The sequence below is a fragment of the Sciurus carolinensis genome, chromosome 6 (assembly GCF_902686445.1).
Source record: "Sciurus carolinensis chromosome 6, mSciCar1.2, whole genome shotgun sequence".
NCBI lineage: Eukaryota > Metazoa > Chordata > Mammalia > Rodentia > Sciuridae > Sciurus > Sciurus carolinensis.
Genome location: NC_062218.1, coordinates 140246932 through 140263755, shown reverse-complemented (window position 1 = coordinate 140263755; position 16824 = coordinate 140246932). Strand labels below are relative to the sequence as shown.

Sequence of the window (16824 nt, the reverse complement as noted above, 5' to 3'; positions counted from 1 at the left end):
AAGAGTCTTAAAATCACTGAATAAGAGAATAATAAATGTCCATGTAAGTCAACTCTTGGAGCAGCTGAACCTTGGACCTCTGGAATTTTAGGATCTCAGAGTGAGAGTCCATCTTCCCACATCCTTGTCAGTGATTGGTATCAAGGAAAGACATCTTATGAGCAAAGCTAGGTTCCATCTGACCCTCCATTTAGTCTGTCATTAGTTGTATAATAAAACTTCAGAGAGTTTAGAGTTATTGATCACTTTCCACCCCTTTGCTGGTGAATAGCTACAGATAGACATGTCTTATATAGAATTGAAATTTGCTTCCCTTTAACTTCCACTTGTGCCTCTGGATCACAAAAAGTAAGAAGCCTGCCCCTGCCAGTCATATATTCTGAAGTGGTGCTTCTTGCAGTGATAATTTCATTTAACATGTTTTTGAAGTCAGAAGAAGCTTCATAACACCAAAAGTTGACTCAGTGTGGAATTATGGGTCCCTAGTTAAGGGAAAACATTTTTGCCTTTCTCAGCCACCCTAAAAGAAGTGGCAGGTGGGCAGTGGCAGGTGACACATAGCCTGATTCATTCCTGCTGCTCGGTTTCTGAAAGCTGTGTCCCATGCTTTTAGAGGGAGACCCCCTGGGCCAATTTGGTATCAGCCAAGTTGGGGATGAATGGAGGATCTACTCAAGGAAGACCCTGGACCGCGAGCACATGGCCAAGTACTTGCTCAGAATCACAGCGTCAGATGGCAAGTTCCAGGCTTCCGTCCCTGTGGAGATCTTTGTCCTGGACATGAATGATAACAGCCCGCAGTGCTCACAGGTGAGAGCCTGTTGAGGGTGGAGTGGGAAGTGGAGGCAAGGAAGATAGAGAGAAGGACAGGAGAAAGAAGGACCCAGGGTGCATTTCTGAGACTGGCCATCGTTGACCTCATCTACCCTTGCTTTTCCCCAGTGGGCCTCAGACTAGTGCCCCGGGGCAGGGACCATTGGTCTACATATCTCTTCCTACACTCTTTACAAAGGTCCACTTCTCTGCAAAACTTATCTAGAAGCAAAATAACACATTCTTCAAACAGTCAGCCATGCTCACTGGGCAAGTCCTCTCCACTACTGTTTTAGTCAGCTTTTTCACTGCTGGGACTAAATGATCTGACCAGCACAATTATAGAGGAGGAAGGGTTTATTTGAGGGCTCACAGTTTCAGAGGTCTCAGTCCATAGAAGGCCACCTCCATTCCTTGGGGCTTGAGGTGAGGCTGAACATCATGGTGGAGTGTGTGGCAGAGGGAAGCAGCTCACATGAGATTGGGAAGCAGACAGAGACTCCACTCACCTGACACAAATATATACCCAAAGTCACACTCCAGTTCCCACCTCCTCCAGCTACACCCTGCCACTTCATTTACCCCTCAGTTAATCCCTGTCAGGGGATCAAATCACTGACTAGGTTAAGACTCTTAACAACCCATCATTTCTCCTCTGAACCTTCCTGCATTGTCTCACACATGAACTTTCAGAGAACACCTCATATCTAAACCATAACAACCGCTCACCTATTAACATGGTTCACTTTTGTCAAATACACCCAGGGACCTCACCAGAGACACCCCTCCCTTATGCCTATGTATCTCCGCACCTGCTTGGGTAAAATCACCCAATGCAGACTCCCCTTCAGGTTTCACACATACACAAACATGCAGGCATGACAGTTACGTTCGGTAAGGGATACTTTCCTAAGGAGCTATGTCCTTGAGCCCTAAATTCCCCATGAGAACAGATGTTGAGACAAACATGTGCATGTATGCAGGAGTGTGCATGTGTGATTAGCAGGAGAGGAAATGTATTTTTAGAGGACATAGCTGTCTTTTGAACACAAGAAGTAGTTTTGGACCAAGGGGATCTGCAATACCTTAACACTTGCAGATAAGCTGTTAGCATTTTAATTTTATAATATCACAAATTAGCATAATTTCTATTTACCTAAAATCCAGCCATTCATTATACATATGTAAATGCATGCCATTCATATAAATATACATCTACCAATACAGATACACACAGCTACACATGAGCATATACTACATAGCTACCCCATCAGCCATATGCCCACCTACACATAAATATAGATACATATATAATTCACACAAATGTATTTGAATTTACATCTGTACATTGACTTATTTGCACATATATACATACATATGGGCACTTACCTTGCAATACACACAAATACATATATCTTCTCATTTTTTCCTTCTTCTGATCTTCTACACTCCAGCCAAGGAAAGCATAGTAGAAAAAAAAAAAGAGTCTGGATTGTCAGTATGCATGGAAGATGTCTTTTCAGAACCCCAGATGACCACATTTTGTGTGGTCTCATAAGGGCAGCTTTCCTGGGGAGAAAGGTGTCTATTTTTTTCCCTTTTCCCTTGGTCTCATTAAAACTTCCATCATCCCCATGCTGGGAGAGGTTGGGACCAGGCTCACTGCGATCTTCTCAGGAATGGACCTCAACATCATTAGAGTCGGGCAAAGAAAGTGTGGAGGACCATTTCCACATAGCCCACCTGGGCATGAAGCTTCCATCCAGAGCATGAGTGGCCTCCATACCCTGCAGTGGTGGGAACCAGGATGGCCAGGCACTGAAAGGAAACTGAGCTCTCAGGGACTCCAGCTTTTCCCCTGTGCCACACCCCCAGCATTCTATGGTGGTGGCTGCAGTGGAGGGCTACTGGGGTTCAGACCAGACTCAGAGGACAAGGGTCTATCCTGGGAATGTAGGTTGAGGTGGGCCTGACAGCCTGACCTCTTCACAGAGGTGGGGGTTTGACCTGGAGTGGCTGAGACCCCTGGTGTCAAGTCCATCTCACCTAGAAGCTTCCAAGGGCGCCTTGTCGGGTGGCTGCATCAGGCCTTCCCGTCCTGCACGTGGGCTTCAGGGTGGTGGAACTTCTCCCTCATCCCTTCTTTTCTAACTTGTTCTCTGGTCATCCTGCTTCTGGCTTTTAATCTCCATTTTCCTTACATGTTTCCATCTTGTCATTTTTCCTCTCTCTAAACTAAGTGTAGCTTCCACAATCTCCCGCTTTATCTTTCCATCTCCAGCTTCTCTACACTGGCAATGTCCGTGAAGATGTATCTCCAGGACACTTCATTTTGAAAGTTACGGCTACAGACTTGGACACTGACACCAATGCTCAGATCACATATTCTCTGCATGGACCTGGGGCACATGTATTCAAGCTGGATCCTCATACAGGTGGGTTTCCTGAGTTGCAGGATCAAGATTAGAACTTAGAACATTTTTACTGAATACCAAGGGCCCAGTGCCATGGTAGGCTCTTTGGGGAAGAAACAGGAATTCACTAACCCATCTGCCCATCTGTCAGCAAACATATATTGGTACTATGCACCAAGCATTGCACTAGATACTGGGGACATAATCAATAGACTGATAAGTTCCAGGTCTTTTTCATCTTATGAAAAAAGCAGTCATTAAATCAGTGGTTTGAAATGTGTTAAGAAGAAACTGGTGTGTAAAAGGGTGTTTGCCAAGAGAAATTGACTTAGTTTTGGGAGAAGGGTAAGTAAAACTTCTTTGAGGAAATACCATTTTATGTGAGCCTTGAGGACATATTGTAGTTATCCAGAGGTAAGAGAATGGCAGGGAAGGGCATTTAAAGTGGAAGGAGAATTCGTATTTTAAATGGGCATAAGGGCTAATGGGACTTTGTAAGGATCACAAGCAATAAAGCACATGGAAGGCTTGCCCAGGACAGGGCTTAAGAAGGGCACAGTAGGCTGCTCTTGTCATCATGACTAGATAGGGGATAAAGCAGAGAGAGAGAAACAGAAACTCATGAAGAGCCAGGAGAGGCTGGGCTATGGAGTCTGGTGGAGATGGGGCAGGGTGTGCTTCCAACGTGGATTCCTGTCCTGATGCTGTAGGGAGCAGTTGGGGCAGCAAGCAATATCCAGGTCACAAGGGCCAGCTGTGCACACTTGGCTTGAATTCAGTAGCTCAAAGGATGACTTGGAGATTCCTGAGCAGGGAGGTGGCCAGCGAGAGTAGTGTCCCAGGAAGCTGTCCAGGTAGACAGGAGACAAACTCGTCCTTCTTGACCCCAGCACAGGCATGCTCAGTGACTAGGCAGGTTTCCTAATCTCCCTCTGCGTCTGTTTGTTCAGCTGCAGGATGATCAGTGAGGACTTAGAAGAAAAACAAACTGGGCGGTTTTTCAGAGTATGGAAATAATACGTGCTCATTGTACGAAATTCAGAGTAGGTGTGTGTCATGCAGAAACTGGAAAGTCTGCATGATAGCCCCTGCAAAGACAGGGACTCTTGGTGTCTATTCTACCAGACTGCTTTTCCACATGTCTCTAGAATCTCTGTGTAATTGTTTCACTAACATAGAATTCTCTTTCCTAACTTGCTTTTCTTCACTTAGCAATATCTTGCAAGTGTTATCAAGGCCAGAACATAGAGCTCTATCGTAATTCATTTCTGATTGTACTGTAGGTTACTGTATGGCCAAGTCATGATATACCTAACCAGTTCCTATTTGAAAGACATATAGGATAATTTTAATATATTGCTTTTATAAACAATATTGTAGATAATATTCTTATACATGTATTTTTATCTTTGGATTAATTATTCTGGCATATATATATCTGTGCATGTGCATATATACATATATATACATACATATATGTATATATACCCAGAAGTGAAGTTGTGGACCAAAAGATAGACACATGTATCTTTTTTATGTTAGAAATTGCCTAAGTTGCCTGGGGTTGTGGCTCAGTGGTAGAGCACTTGCCTGGCATGTGTGAGGCACTGAGTTCGATTCTCAGCACCACATATAAATCAATGAATAAAATAAAAATGTCTATCAACATCTTTAAAAAATATTAAAAAAAAAGAAATTGCCTAAGTGGGCTTAAAAAATGTTGTGCGTACTTGTATTTTGTTAATGAATCTTAAATTGGTAATGATGGTGGTGGAGTATGTTTGGGAGCAGTAGAAAGCAGGTGGGTGTTGGGGGTATAGGGTGAGCTTCTTTCCTCTGCATGGTACTGACATCCTGTCACTGTGGTGAACTCTGTGACTGGAATTGTCTCCTATGGATTTCTAGAGAGCATACCTGGGATAACATCCCCCAAGAGAAAACTCAGTTTCTGTCATTTCTCTGGCCAGGGGAGCTGACCACACTCACAGCCCTGGACCGTGAGAAGAAGGATGTGTACAACCTTGTTGCCAAGGCAACCGATGGAGGTGGTCGATCGTGCCAGGCGGATGTTACCCTCCACGTGGAGGATGTGAACGACAATGCCCCCCGGTTCTTCCCCAGCCACTGTGCTGTGGCTGTCTTCGACAACACCACAGTTAGGACCCCCGTGGCTGTGGTATTTGCCCGGGACCCTGACCAAGGTGAGTCTGAGAGGGAGTGGAGGCCTCTTCCACTGTTCTGCCTTTAGATCTGCCATTGACTCTCTCTGGGTCTTTCTGGGACTGGTAAGGACTGTATCTCCTTATCGAGCCTCTGCATGCTTAAAGGTGGGAACTGTTGGTGTACCACTACCTACCAAGTGCTGTGCGACAAATGATTTCAGCCACGTTTTGAGGCAGGTACAAGACGTTTCAGTCTCAGGGCTTCTCCCCTGCTACTTAGACCTGCAGAACTTTCAATACTGCCATTTCACCTCAAGAATATTTATTTATTTATTTATTTGCCCCTAAGCATTTTGAATACAAACTCTCAATCAGAAATATACCAATCAACTACCCTTGCATGGGAAATGGTTTATTTTAAATTTTTTTTTTTTAGTGAAAAGGAGGGCTTTCTTATTTGGGGGAAAGCAGGAACTGCACTTCTCACATCTTAAATTTGTCAGAAATTAGTTTTTCCATGATCCAGAAATGGGTTTGGGGCAGGTTAATGGGAAGTAAGGGCCGTTTTATGTATTTTTACTTTCTGGGAAAGGAGATTGTTTTAGTCAGCTTTTTCACTGCTGTGACTAAATGATCTGACCAGCACAATTATAGAGGAGGAAAGGTTTATTTGAGGGCTGCAGTTTCAGAAGTCTTAGTCCATAGAAGGCCGGCTCCATTCCTTAGGGCTCCAGGTGAGGCAGAACATCAAGGCAGAAGAGCATGGCAGAGGGAAACAGCTCACATCATCAGGAAGGAGAGAGAGAGAGAGAGAGAGAGAGAAAGAGAGAGAGAGAGAGAGAGAGAGAGAGACAGACACCATTCTCCAGATACAAAATGTATACCCCAAAGCCACACCCTACCACTTCAGTTAATCCCATCAGAGATTGATTCACTGATTGAGTTAAGACTATTACAACCCAATCATTTCTCCCCTGAAACTTTCTGCATTGTCTCATGCGTGAGCTTTTGGGGGACACCTCACATGCAAACCATAACAGAGATATTGCAATTCCAGAAAGTGAAATCTTGTTCCAAAGGTTAAGATTCTCTTTCATTGCATCTAGAATAGTGCTGTGTGCAGAGAAGACACTTGAGGTTTTTTCCAGTTATTATTACAAACTGGTAAATTTTGTGCTTACCTTCAAAACTGACTTACATGTAAAATTGCTTTAAGACACTTGAAAAATGAATGAATTTGTTTCATGTTTTTTAAAAAAGAAACGTGCCAATAAGAATTATTCAACTTAGATTAATTTGACACAAGAAAGGAATCTGGGGCATTAACTGCATTAAGCCTACTAAATTCCTCGATTCATTTCTGTACAAGAAGTTGAGACATTTTCAACATTTTACATTCTAATTTTAATGACATTATCTTCATTGGGGTTGATTCTTTTCCTTTTAAAAATTTACAAGGGTCTTAGTCTGTTTTCAGTTGCTGTAACTAAATACCACAAACTGGTTAATTGATAAAGAATAGAAGGTTATTTGGCTCACAGTGCTGAAGCTGGGAAGTCCAAGAGCATGGCCCTGGCATCTGCTTGGCATCCGGCGAGGGTCTCCTACTGTATTATGACACAGCAGAGGGCATCACATTGTGAGTTGGAGCAAGCAATTGCTAGCTCAAGTTTCTATTTTTCTTTCTAGAAATCCACTAATATAATGGGGACCCCACCTTCATGACCTTCATCTAATCTCAATTACCTCCCAAAGACCTCACCTGCAAACACCACTAACTTGAATTTGGGAATTCATTTTCCAACACATGAACTTTTGGGAGGCACATTCAAACCATAGCACAAAACCAAATGAATTCATTAATAAGTATCTGTCCCATATTGTGCCAGTTATGGGTTCTGCCATCATGAAATGTTCTATTGTGATCCAATTGTCCTGAGTCAAATTTTATAATTCAAGTAGGCTAGAAAATGCCCTTGGGGTCAAAGTAGCCAGATCAACATAGGATACCAATGATGATAATAATAAAAGTGGAGTCAAAACAACTCTACCTTGTTTGACACCAGAAGAGCAATTTGAAATGTCCTAGAGAGATTGGGTTTTAGCTTGGCAGTGAAGGAGCTGAGAGGTTTGGGAGCTCAAACAGCCCCAGCTGGATCTGGGAAACCCGTGTGTGTTCGTGTGTGTGTTGCGGGTAACAGGTGCTAACGGACAGTCTTGTTAGAGCTGTGGAGCGGGGTTCAATAGGACAGATGGGAGTTCCTGAGAGCTGGAGTGATCCACTTCACCCACCCCTCAGTCTAATGGCTACAAGGCCCTGGAAGTGCTCAGGTGGCCCCTGCTTGCATATGGCACACCTCTAGGGACAGAAGCTCCCACTTCCTGACTCCCATTGTTCCTCAGACAATTATCAAGTGCCACTTCTTTGGAGCTGACACCTTTTAGTCCTGGTCTCAGTCCTCCACAGTCCCTAGGTCCCTTTTCCATGATGGCCCTTCTGACACTAGAGATGTGGACTACTTGCTCCAACCTCAAGCTTCTCTCTGGGTGGAAGGGCCTTAGTGCCTTCAATCATGGGGTTGCAATCCCACTTTCCTTCTCTGGTGGTGAAACAGTTTATCATTAACCCTTGGAAATGATTCTTTTAACCCTTACATTCTACCCAAATATCCCAGGTGTGACCTAACCAGTATCTCCCTTTCTCTTGAAAAATGATAGCATCTCAAAATGCATAAAGTGGGAAGCTCTAGTGTGTGTATCTGATGGATGTAAATCAACTCTTTACATAGGCAGTCCCTGTAACCTTCCACCACAGGGGCGTGTGTTCACACGTGTGTGCAATGTGAGCCCCTTAGGCTCAGGGCCCGTGTTCATCTGTGAGTGCAAGGATCTTAGGGCTGAGCATTAAATGTTGGTATTTTTCTTGCACTATGGGCCCTAGACAAGCCAACTCTGTCAGCTGTTTATAATCAAAGAAAAGAACAGAATCTGAGCCAAAGCAGAAGTAACATTTTTGATTTACTGAGAACTTTCCATGGGTGTGTTTGTTTTCTTAACTTTTTATTTCAACATAATTATAAATTCATAGGAACTTGTCAAAATAGTACTAAGAGAGCTCTCTTCACCAGCTTCCCCAGGAGCAACATTTTACATAGCTGTAGCCAGCGGAATATCAAAACCAGAAGCTTGTCATTGGTACATTATCCCCAGCTAGACTATAAGCTGTATTTTTTAAAATTTTTATTTGCACCTATAATTTATACAGAATGGTGAGTTTCATTATGCAAAAGTCATATTCTGATTTTACTAGATTTTATATGCCCTTATTTGTGTATGTTTTATATGTGGTTTTTATTGGTGCATTAAAATCATACATTATAGTGTGATTTGTTGTTACATATTCATATATACAATGTGTGTGCTTTTATGCACTATCTCATGTATAGATTCATCTGACCAACACCACAATCAAGGTACTAAACTGTACTATCACAACTAAAGGACTCAGTGTGGGTGGTTTATTTTGCACAGTTTTCATTGATAAGCTGACATTGGACCCTATATAACATTTTCAGGTAGTTAGGTAGGTTTGCAGACTACACCCCCAAGCTCCCACCAAAAACCTTTCTATGAGGCCTTGGACCCGCCTAGGTAAGAGCCCTTGCTTGACAGGTTCTCACCCCTAATACACCCAGAGCATGTTAGCCTTTATGGGAAGCCCTCTCCCTAGGACCTCCTGTGGTCAGCTGTTAGCTGGGTCAGAAGAGGGGTCTCCAAATGGATCTTGCCCTTGGTCTCCCTGGCAGGAGCCAACGCCCAGGTGGTCTACTCTCTGGCGGATTCTGCAGAAGGTCAGTTTTCCATCGATGCCACCACGGGAGTGATTCGGCTGGAGAAGCCCCTGGAGGCCAAGGCACAGACCACGCTGGAGCTCACAGTCCGTGCCTCTGACCTGGGCTCCCCCATTCCACTCTCCACGCTGGGCACTGTATCGGTCTCCGTGGTGGGCCTGGAGGACTACCTGCCCGTGTTCCTGAACACTGAGTACGGTGTGCAGGTGCGGGAGGATGCCCCAGCTGGCACGGAGGTGCTGCAGCTGGCCACCCTCACGCGCCCGGGTGCTGAGAAGACGGGCTACCGCATCATCAGTGGGAATGAGCAGGGGAGGTTCCGCCTGGACTCTCGCACAGGTGAGATGGTGCATGAGCCAGCTACACTGCAGCTACACTGCCTGGGGGAACGCTGGATCCTCCACCTAGAGGTGCATGTGCCCCACACAGTCCCTCTCCAGGGCAGACCTTTGATCTTTTCTCTACTCTGCATTTCTCTGGGTACAGGTCCCTTGTTGCACCCTGGGGCCAGCTTATGTGGGAGTCTCCCTTACTTCCCCAGTCTCCACCCAGGGCTCTGTGTCCAGGACCCTCAATGGTCCATTCTCCTCCCACAGTTTGTGGCTCCCTGGTCTCAGCTCAGGCCCAGCCTGGAGGAGGCTCCCTCCTAGGCAACAGAGGCACCAAGCACTCGCTGAATTCCATGTTTAAGCAGTTTAGGACAAGTTGCCTCCTCCTAGAGTCAACCCCATATGCCTTCCAAACACCCTGATACCCCTCAGTTTCCTCTCATTATCATGAAGAGGGGAAGATTTAGGAAACCATTTATCTTCTTTCTTCCTGACCATTGAACCTAACTCAGACTCACAGAAACTTGCAGAAGGCCCTCATGCTGCCCAGGTTAGCTGCATCCATGCAGAGTCCTCCAGCGCACCTGGAATAGGGCAAACATTTTTTAATTGGCACATCAAATTTGCATATATTTATGGGTAACTGTACAGTAATTCGGTACATGTATAAAGTGTGTAATGACCAAATCAGAGTGATTAGCATTCCCATCTCCTCAATCACTTATCATTTCTATGTGTTGGGAACCTTTGGATTCTTCTAGTTATTTGGAAATATATCCTTTATTGTTGTAAGCTATAGTTATCCTATGATGTTATAGAATACAAGAATTTATTCCTCCTATTTAGCTGTATTTTGGTACCGGATAAACTGTTTCAGAGCAAATTCCAGACACTGTATGATTCCATTTATAAATACTTTAGTGTGTATCCGTAGATGGTAGACTCCTTTAACAAACGAACCCTCCATACCTTACCTAAAGATTCCTTAATATCATCAAATAGCCAGCCAAACAGATTTTTGAATGATCTCATAGACGTATTTTTGACGTTGGCTTTTCAACATCACCAAAGTGTCCATAGGTCGCATTTGGTTGACATACAATATCTCAAACCTCTTTTACTCACTAACATTTTCTTCTCCCTCTTTATTTCCTCATGTCACTTATTTAATGAAACATTTGACTCAGGTGTCTGGTAGAATTTTTCATATTTTGATTGGCTGGCTGCATATTTATAGTGTCATAAAGTACATTCCTCTAGGTCTGCGTTTCCTAAGAATGACATTTGGATCAAAGGCTTTGATCAGGTCAAGTTGAACACAGTGCTCTTTGCGTGGTGCTGTCGGCACGTGAGGGCTGCTTGGCTCTTTCTTCGGTGGCTAAGACGGACGGCAAGTTCAGGTGTTGTCAACCTGAAGCCTCCATTATAGATATAAATGAGATTCATAGGGCAGCACAGATTTAAATGTGATCTAAATGAAATATTACAGATGCAAATGAGGGAAACCCAGATTTAGGAATGGTAGGAAAGGGAGAGGTGAGAGAGGGGAAGGAGAAGGCAAAGGAGAGGGGATAGCGCGCAGGGAGATCTCATGGGGATTCATCTCTCCTAACCTTGCTTAAGCTCAAGATCCTCCAGTCCTCTTCCTCTGTGGTTCCACCTGCTTCCTCACTCCTATGGCCTCTTTTCTTCAGGGATTCTCTATGTCAATGGAAGCCTCGACTTTGAGACAAATCCCAAGTACTTCCTGTCCATTGAGTGCAGCCGGAAGGGTTCGTCCTCCCTCAGCGATGTGACCACAATTGTGGTCAACATCACAGATGTCAACGAACATCGCCCCAGATTCCTTCAGGACCTGTATGATACGAAGGTCTTAGAGAATGCCATCGTGGGTGATGTCATCCTCACAGTAAGGATTTGTAACTTTGCTCTTGGTGGGGCATGGACTTGGGTGGGTTCTTCTCTCACTCTCTCTCTTCCCAGTTGTTGGTGAGCGTGGATTGGTCAATCAAATTGACACATCATAGACTTGACTTGGACTGTACCATCTCTCATGAAAGAATATGAGAGCCACTTGATAAGATTAAATAATGATAAAAATTGGCATGGAATAAGCAAGGTTCATTTTTTATTATTTTAATTTTTTATTTTTTGGTAACAAGGATTGAACTCAGGGGCACTTAACCACTGAGGCATATCCCCAGCCCTTTTTTGTATTTTATTTAGTGACAGGGACTCACTGAGTTTCTTAGGGCCTTGCTGAGTTGCTGAGACTGGCTTTGAACTCCCAATCCTCCAGCTTCAGCTTCCTGAGCCCCTGGGATTACAGGCATGCACCACTGCCCTCAGCTTTAACCAAGCTTTTTAATAGGGAAGAAAACAGGAGAGAGAGACCCCAGAAGTCTACCAGAGACTCCAAAGCCTGGGCAGGGTTCGGTCACAGTTAGTGATATGGAATGCAAATGTGTATGCAGGGGACAGGGGCTGAGGGGACATCAGATACTATTTCTTTGCATTTGAAAATGCATTTGCTCCCTCCTTCTTTGGAGTGGAACCCCGCAAGCCCACACTTGGAGTTCTCTCTGAGCCCTCTGCTCTCAGTCTTCCCACCTTCTCTCCTTCCACTCCCAGCATGCACCCTGCCCTCCAGCCACACAGGAAGATGGACCTTTCCCCCTAACATCTTTTGCATAGTCACACCTCTGGGCTCACAGTGTTTCCTCTAAATCACTCTCTCCACTCCCAGAAACCCTCCACATCCTCCCAGGCTTCAGGAGTCCCTTTCTCATCTCCCCAGGTGGAATGGACCCCTGTGCTCTGTGTGTTCATGAGGTCAATCATATTTTACCCCAGATTAGAATCACCCGTAGGTTAGACATTTTCTGCAGGTGTGTTCGTTTTGGTTCATTCCTTGCCTTCCAAGTTCCTAGGACAGGCCCTGACACCCTGTCACTATGAGGGGATGAGTAAGTAAATGAAAGATGGCATGTTGAAATCCACGAGAGAGTCCCTTGGCAGGGATGACCATGGGGTAGGGACTGCCACCTGAGTGGCAGTCATTCTGGCAGGGACTGTCTCCCCTCTGCTCCTGGGGCCAAGATTCCTTTCTGGTTCCTGTCATGCCTCCATTCACCATCACCTCCCCCACTGCAGGTGTCAGCAAGTGATGAGGACGGACCCCTTAATAGTGCCATTACCTACAGCCTGGTAGGAGGGAACCAGCTCGGGCACTTCACTGTCCACCCCAAGAAGGGGGAGCTACAGGTGGCCAAGGCTCTGGATTGGGAGCAGGTGAGTCATTTGGGAGGGGCCCAGTCTGAGCTCATCAGAGCAGAGATCTGGCCCTGCTGCTGGTCCAGAGGATGCGTCGTGGTCCACACCTGATCCTGACGCCCAAAGTGTGTGCACTCGTGTTTTCTAGGGGAGCCTCTATGAACTGTGAGGCCAGAGGCAGGAGAGGGACCGAGGAACCCTTAAACTTCCCTGGTCACAACTGATCAGGGATCAGTGGCTCCTTCCAGAAACAGCTACCATTTATTGATCACTTGCTGTGTGTCAGGCACGTCACTAAATGAGTTAGATATATTATGCCACTGGATCCTCAAAATAATCCCAAGAAGAGGGTCCTAATATTTTCTTCACATATGTGGTCACCATCCCAAGGTCTCATAGCTAGAAAATGGTTGAGTTTTAAATCTCACCTGCTTCTGTCTGACTCCAGAACCTGAGCCCTAAAATGCTATGAGTGGGCAAGGGGAAGGGTCTCCATCCTTTTTTTTTTTTTTTTTTAACTGAAAACATTAGCAGTAGCTCAAGGGGCAGATGGGAAGGGTCTTGTTGCTAACCCTCCACTGGGCATCTTGCGACAGACATCCAGCTATTCCCTGAGGCTCCGAGCCACCGACAGTGGGCTGCCCCCACTGTACAAGGACACAGACATTAATGTCCAAGTGGTTGATGTCAACGATAACCCACCGAGATTCTTCCAGCTCAACTACAGCACCACTATCCAAGTAAGTCCAAGCCTGCACCGGTGCCCTGGGTCCCTCCCATCTTCACTTTTCTCCCAGCATGAGGTGCTTCCCCGTAGAACTGGTCTATCCAAGTGGCTGGGACCTTGCTGCTGATGACCCTAAAGCCAACACAGACAGCTGAAGGAGGCTCTGGATTGTGGGATGAAAAATAACCAGGCACTGTGTTAGGCACTTCCATGTCCATTACTTATGGGCTCACAAAAACCATGTAAAGGAGGTAGTACCCATTTTACAGATTTAAACAATGGAGGTGCAGAAACGTGCTATAGGTGGGGTGTGGCAAACTTAGGACTTAAACCCAGGATGTTTTCCAGAATCCAAGTTGTTTCTACCATTCCAATGGTTTGCATGCAGGATTTGAAGAAGGCCTTGGGGAATTGTCAAGTCCATAAGTGTCGATCGAAGTTAGGAAGTGAATAAGAGGGCAGAGTTCTGGGTCCTACTATGCATTGCCCAGCGTCGTTCCATCTTACCTATTTTATATGTTACAGGTATGAGTTAAGATGCTTTGGCTGCAGATAACACATTACCTGACTAAAAATTCATTAAGTAATGAGAACTTATTTAATATCATCAGAAATTGGAAGGTGGAAAATTCCATTCAGATTTGGTTATTTCAGTAAGAAAACAGTATCGTGGCTTTGCATTAATGTCTTTGAAATTCCTTCATCTACTTCCTGATGATTGCAAAATGGCTGCTGTAGCTCTACTATCACATCCTTGCCTAATCATCTTCAAAGGCAAACAGAAAAGGACTTTTTTTGAAGGACTTTTTTTTTCCTTTTGTTAAAGAAGACTTTCCTCCAATAATCAGAATTGAAAATGAAATGAAAGATTGAAACAGGAAGTCAGATTATAGCTGTCTTGGACCAGTCATAATTCATCTTCTCATAAAAGGGAAACGTCTTTTCTGAGGTTATTACCACTTTATGCCTGAACAAAATCAGGGTTTTATTTAAAAAAAAAAAGAAAATGTTGGGGGCTGTGCCATATGGGCTGCACCGGGAGGGCGCCTGGCGGCCGGCGGAGGTTGCTTTGATCACATGGGCAGTGAGGAGGTTGATTAACATAAGCACACTCAGGTGATTTATCATTGGCAGTATTCAATTAAGTCCACGCACACAACGCGTACTCGCTTTAACCTTTGCCGTGATAGGGCAGCTGGCTCCTCGCCTGATCTCAACTAGCATGGCCCCGCCCTCTGCCTCCTGGACGGGATATAAGCGGGCAGTAGGTAGAAGGCAAGGAGCAGTAACTAGCAGAGAGAAGAAGCAGCAGTAAGCAGAGGCGGCAGTAAGGAGAAGCAGCAGTAAGCAGAAGCGGCAGTAAGCAGCAGCTAGCAGTGAGAAGAAGCAGCTAGCAGAGAGAAGCAGCAGCTAGAAGAAGCAGCTAGCCCTCAGATAGATAGCACCTAGTTCACAGGATGCAGGACGCACCTCTAAGAAGAAGCAACAGAACTATAAGAAGAAATAGATCTCTGATGAGCATAGCAAGCCTCTCTTTCTCTAAAAACTTCCTGATAAGCAAAGTCTCTCTTCCTGATAAGCAAAGTTTCTCTTCCTCTAACCTCTAAGCAAAGCATCTCTTCTTCTCAAAGTCTCTTTTCCTCTGTAAATTAGTGAATATAGGAAAAGTAGTTTATTTTCAGTCCACCTCCGATAAATACCTGTGCAATTGTTGCCGCGGGCGGTGACAAGAAAAGAAAGTCTGTCTGTTGGATAGGCAATCGCAGTTTATATCCATTTCCTTCTGTCTGTAAATAAGACTGTGATACTAAAAGAAGACAGATATCAATCATGGTGGTAGTACAGTACCCTGAATTCCCATGTTTGGAGAACAAAGGTTGGAATGATCCTGAGGGAATCAGTTTTTCTTAAATTCAAAGTCGTCTCTCAGTTTGCTCATTGGATGTGTAGTATGTTGGTCCTGTAAACAAGAAACCATGTGTAAGTGCTCAGTTTGTCCTGAAAAATGACAAAATTCCCATGCATCCCAGAGGCTGACTAATTTATATCCACAATTTGCCAGCTGTGTGACCTTGAGCAGGTCACCTCTCTGCAGGATAGAGGCCCTGACCTTTGGTCTCTAAGGACATGTCTGGCCCCAGTGGGCTTTGTGTCTGAGACCCAGCACAGCTCTTGGGGAGCACCTGTCTAGACTGAAGAGTCAGCACCTCAAAGGCAGGCAGGCTGGGAGTCCACTTGCAGTCCAGACTCAGCCTGGGAGCAGTCAGGGTGCTCAGGACTGTTCCAGAAAGGTGCTGGATCAAGGACCAGGACTCATTCTACCCTTCGGCTTCCTTTCATTCTTGGTCTCAGGAGAACTCCCCCATTGGCAGTAAAGTCCTGCAGCTGATCCTGAGTGACCCAGACTCCCCAGAGAATGGCGCCCCCTACTCATTCCGAATCACCAAGGGGAACGTCGGTTCTGCCTTCCGAGTGACTCCAGATGGGTGGCTGGTGACTGCTGCGGGCCTCAGCAGGAGGGTCCAGGAATGGTATCAGCTTCAGATTGAGGTGAGAGCTGTGCTGGCCCCTGGTGGCTTGGTGACTATGGTGACAGTGAACATGCTGGCCAAAGCACTACTAGTGCTTCTGTCCTTAGAAGAGGTGTGTGGAGAATTGCGTGTCAGCACGGGGCTGGGTGATTCCCACGCATCGTTGCATTAAATCCTCATCACACTCCTGAAGGCGGGTACAGGAAACTGAGGCACACAGAGGTTACGTGAGTGACTTCAGGTGCTGTTAATGAACAGCATAAGGGGCGCTTCAAAATCAAGCACTGCGACCCCAAAGCCCAATCTCTGCCTCCCTGCTTGGTGCCCACACAGAGCCCCTAGCTTTAGCTCTCTTTGCATCTGGTCAGAACAGGTCTCTGGACCTCTGGGCCTGAAAAGTCCTCCCCCACAGAGCTGATGTGGGTCCAAACGGGAGACGTTGTGCGCAGTGCACGGGCCTGGTGGCATTGTCATGGGTTGTACAGAATTGTCAAGAATAGCGGCCAGCATGGTGGTCAAACATCTCTTCCTCATTTCACTTCCCCAAATCCATTTCCTAAATCTCAAGTCCAGTGGGTCCTCCTCTTCTGCAGATCTCCCATCTGGGAATGATATATTCACTCATTCATCCCTTTCGTTGGTTGACCAGGCTCTGGACCAGTATTTATTGAGCACCTACCCTATGCCACCTTATGCCAGCTGCTAGGAATGTAGCCGGGGTTGA

The 16824-nt window shown here is 45.4% G+C and overlaps 1 protein-coding gene across 1 annotated transcript in view; it reads left to right on the top strand.

The window, feature by feature from the left end:
* The window catches only part of Fat2 (FAT atypical cadherin 2), an 82283-nt gene that overhangs the window by 44518 nt on the left and 20941 nt on the right, over positions 1-16824 (top strand). Inside the window, exons 11-18 of the mRNA XM_047555511.1 lie at positions 614-810; positions 3095-3248; positions 5195-5428; positions 9196-9579; positions 11264-11478; positions 12723-12860; positions 13439-13582; positions 15922-16119. Coding sequence (XP_047411467.1) covers positions 614-810; positions 3095-3248; positions 5195-5428; positions 9196-9579; positions 11264-11478; positions 12723-12860; positions 13439-13582; positions 15922-16119 — 1664 coding nt within the window. The remainder of the gene's footprint in view (positions 1-613; positions 811-3094; positions 3249-5194; positions 5429-9195; positions 9580-11263; positions 11479-12722; positions 12861-13438; positions 13583-15921; positions 16120-16824) is intronic.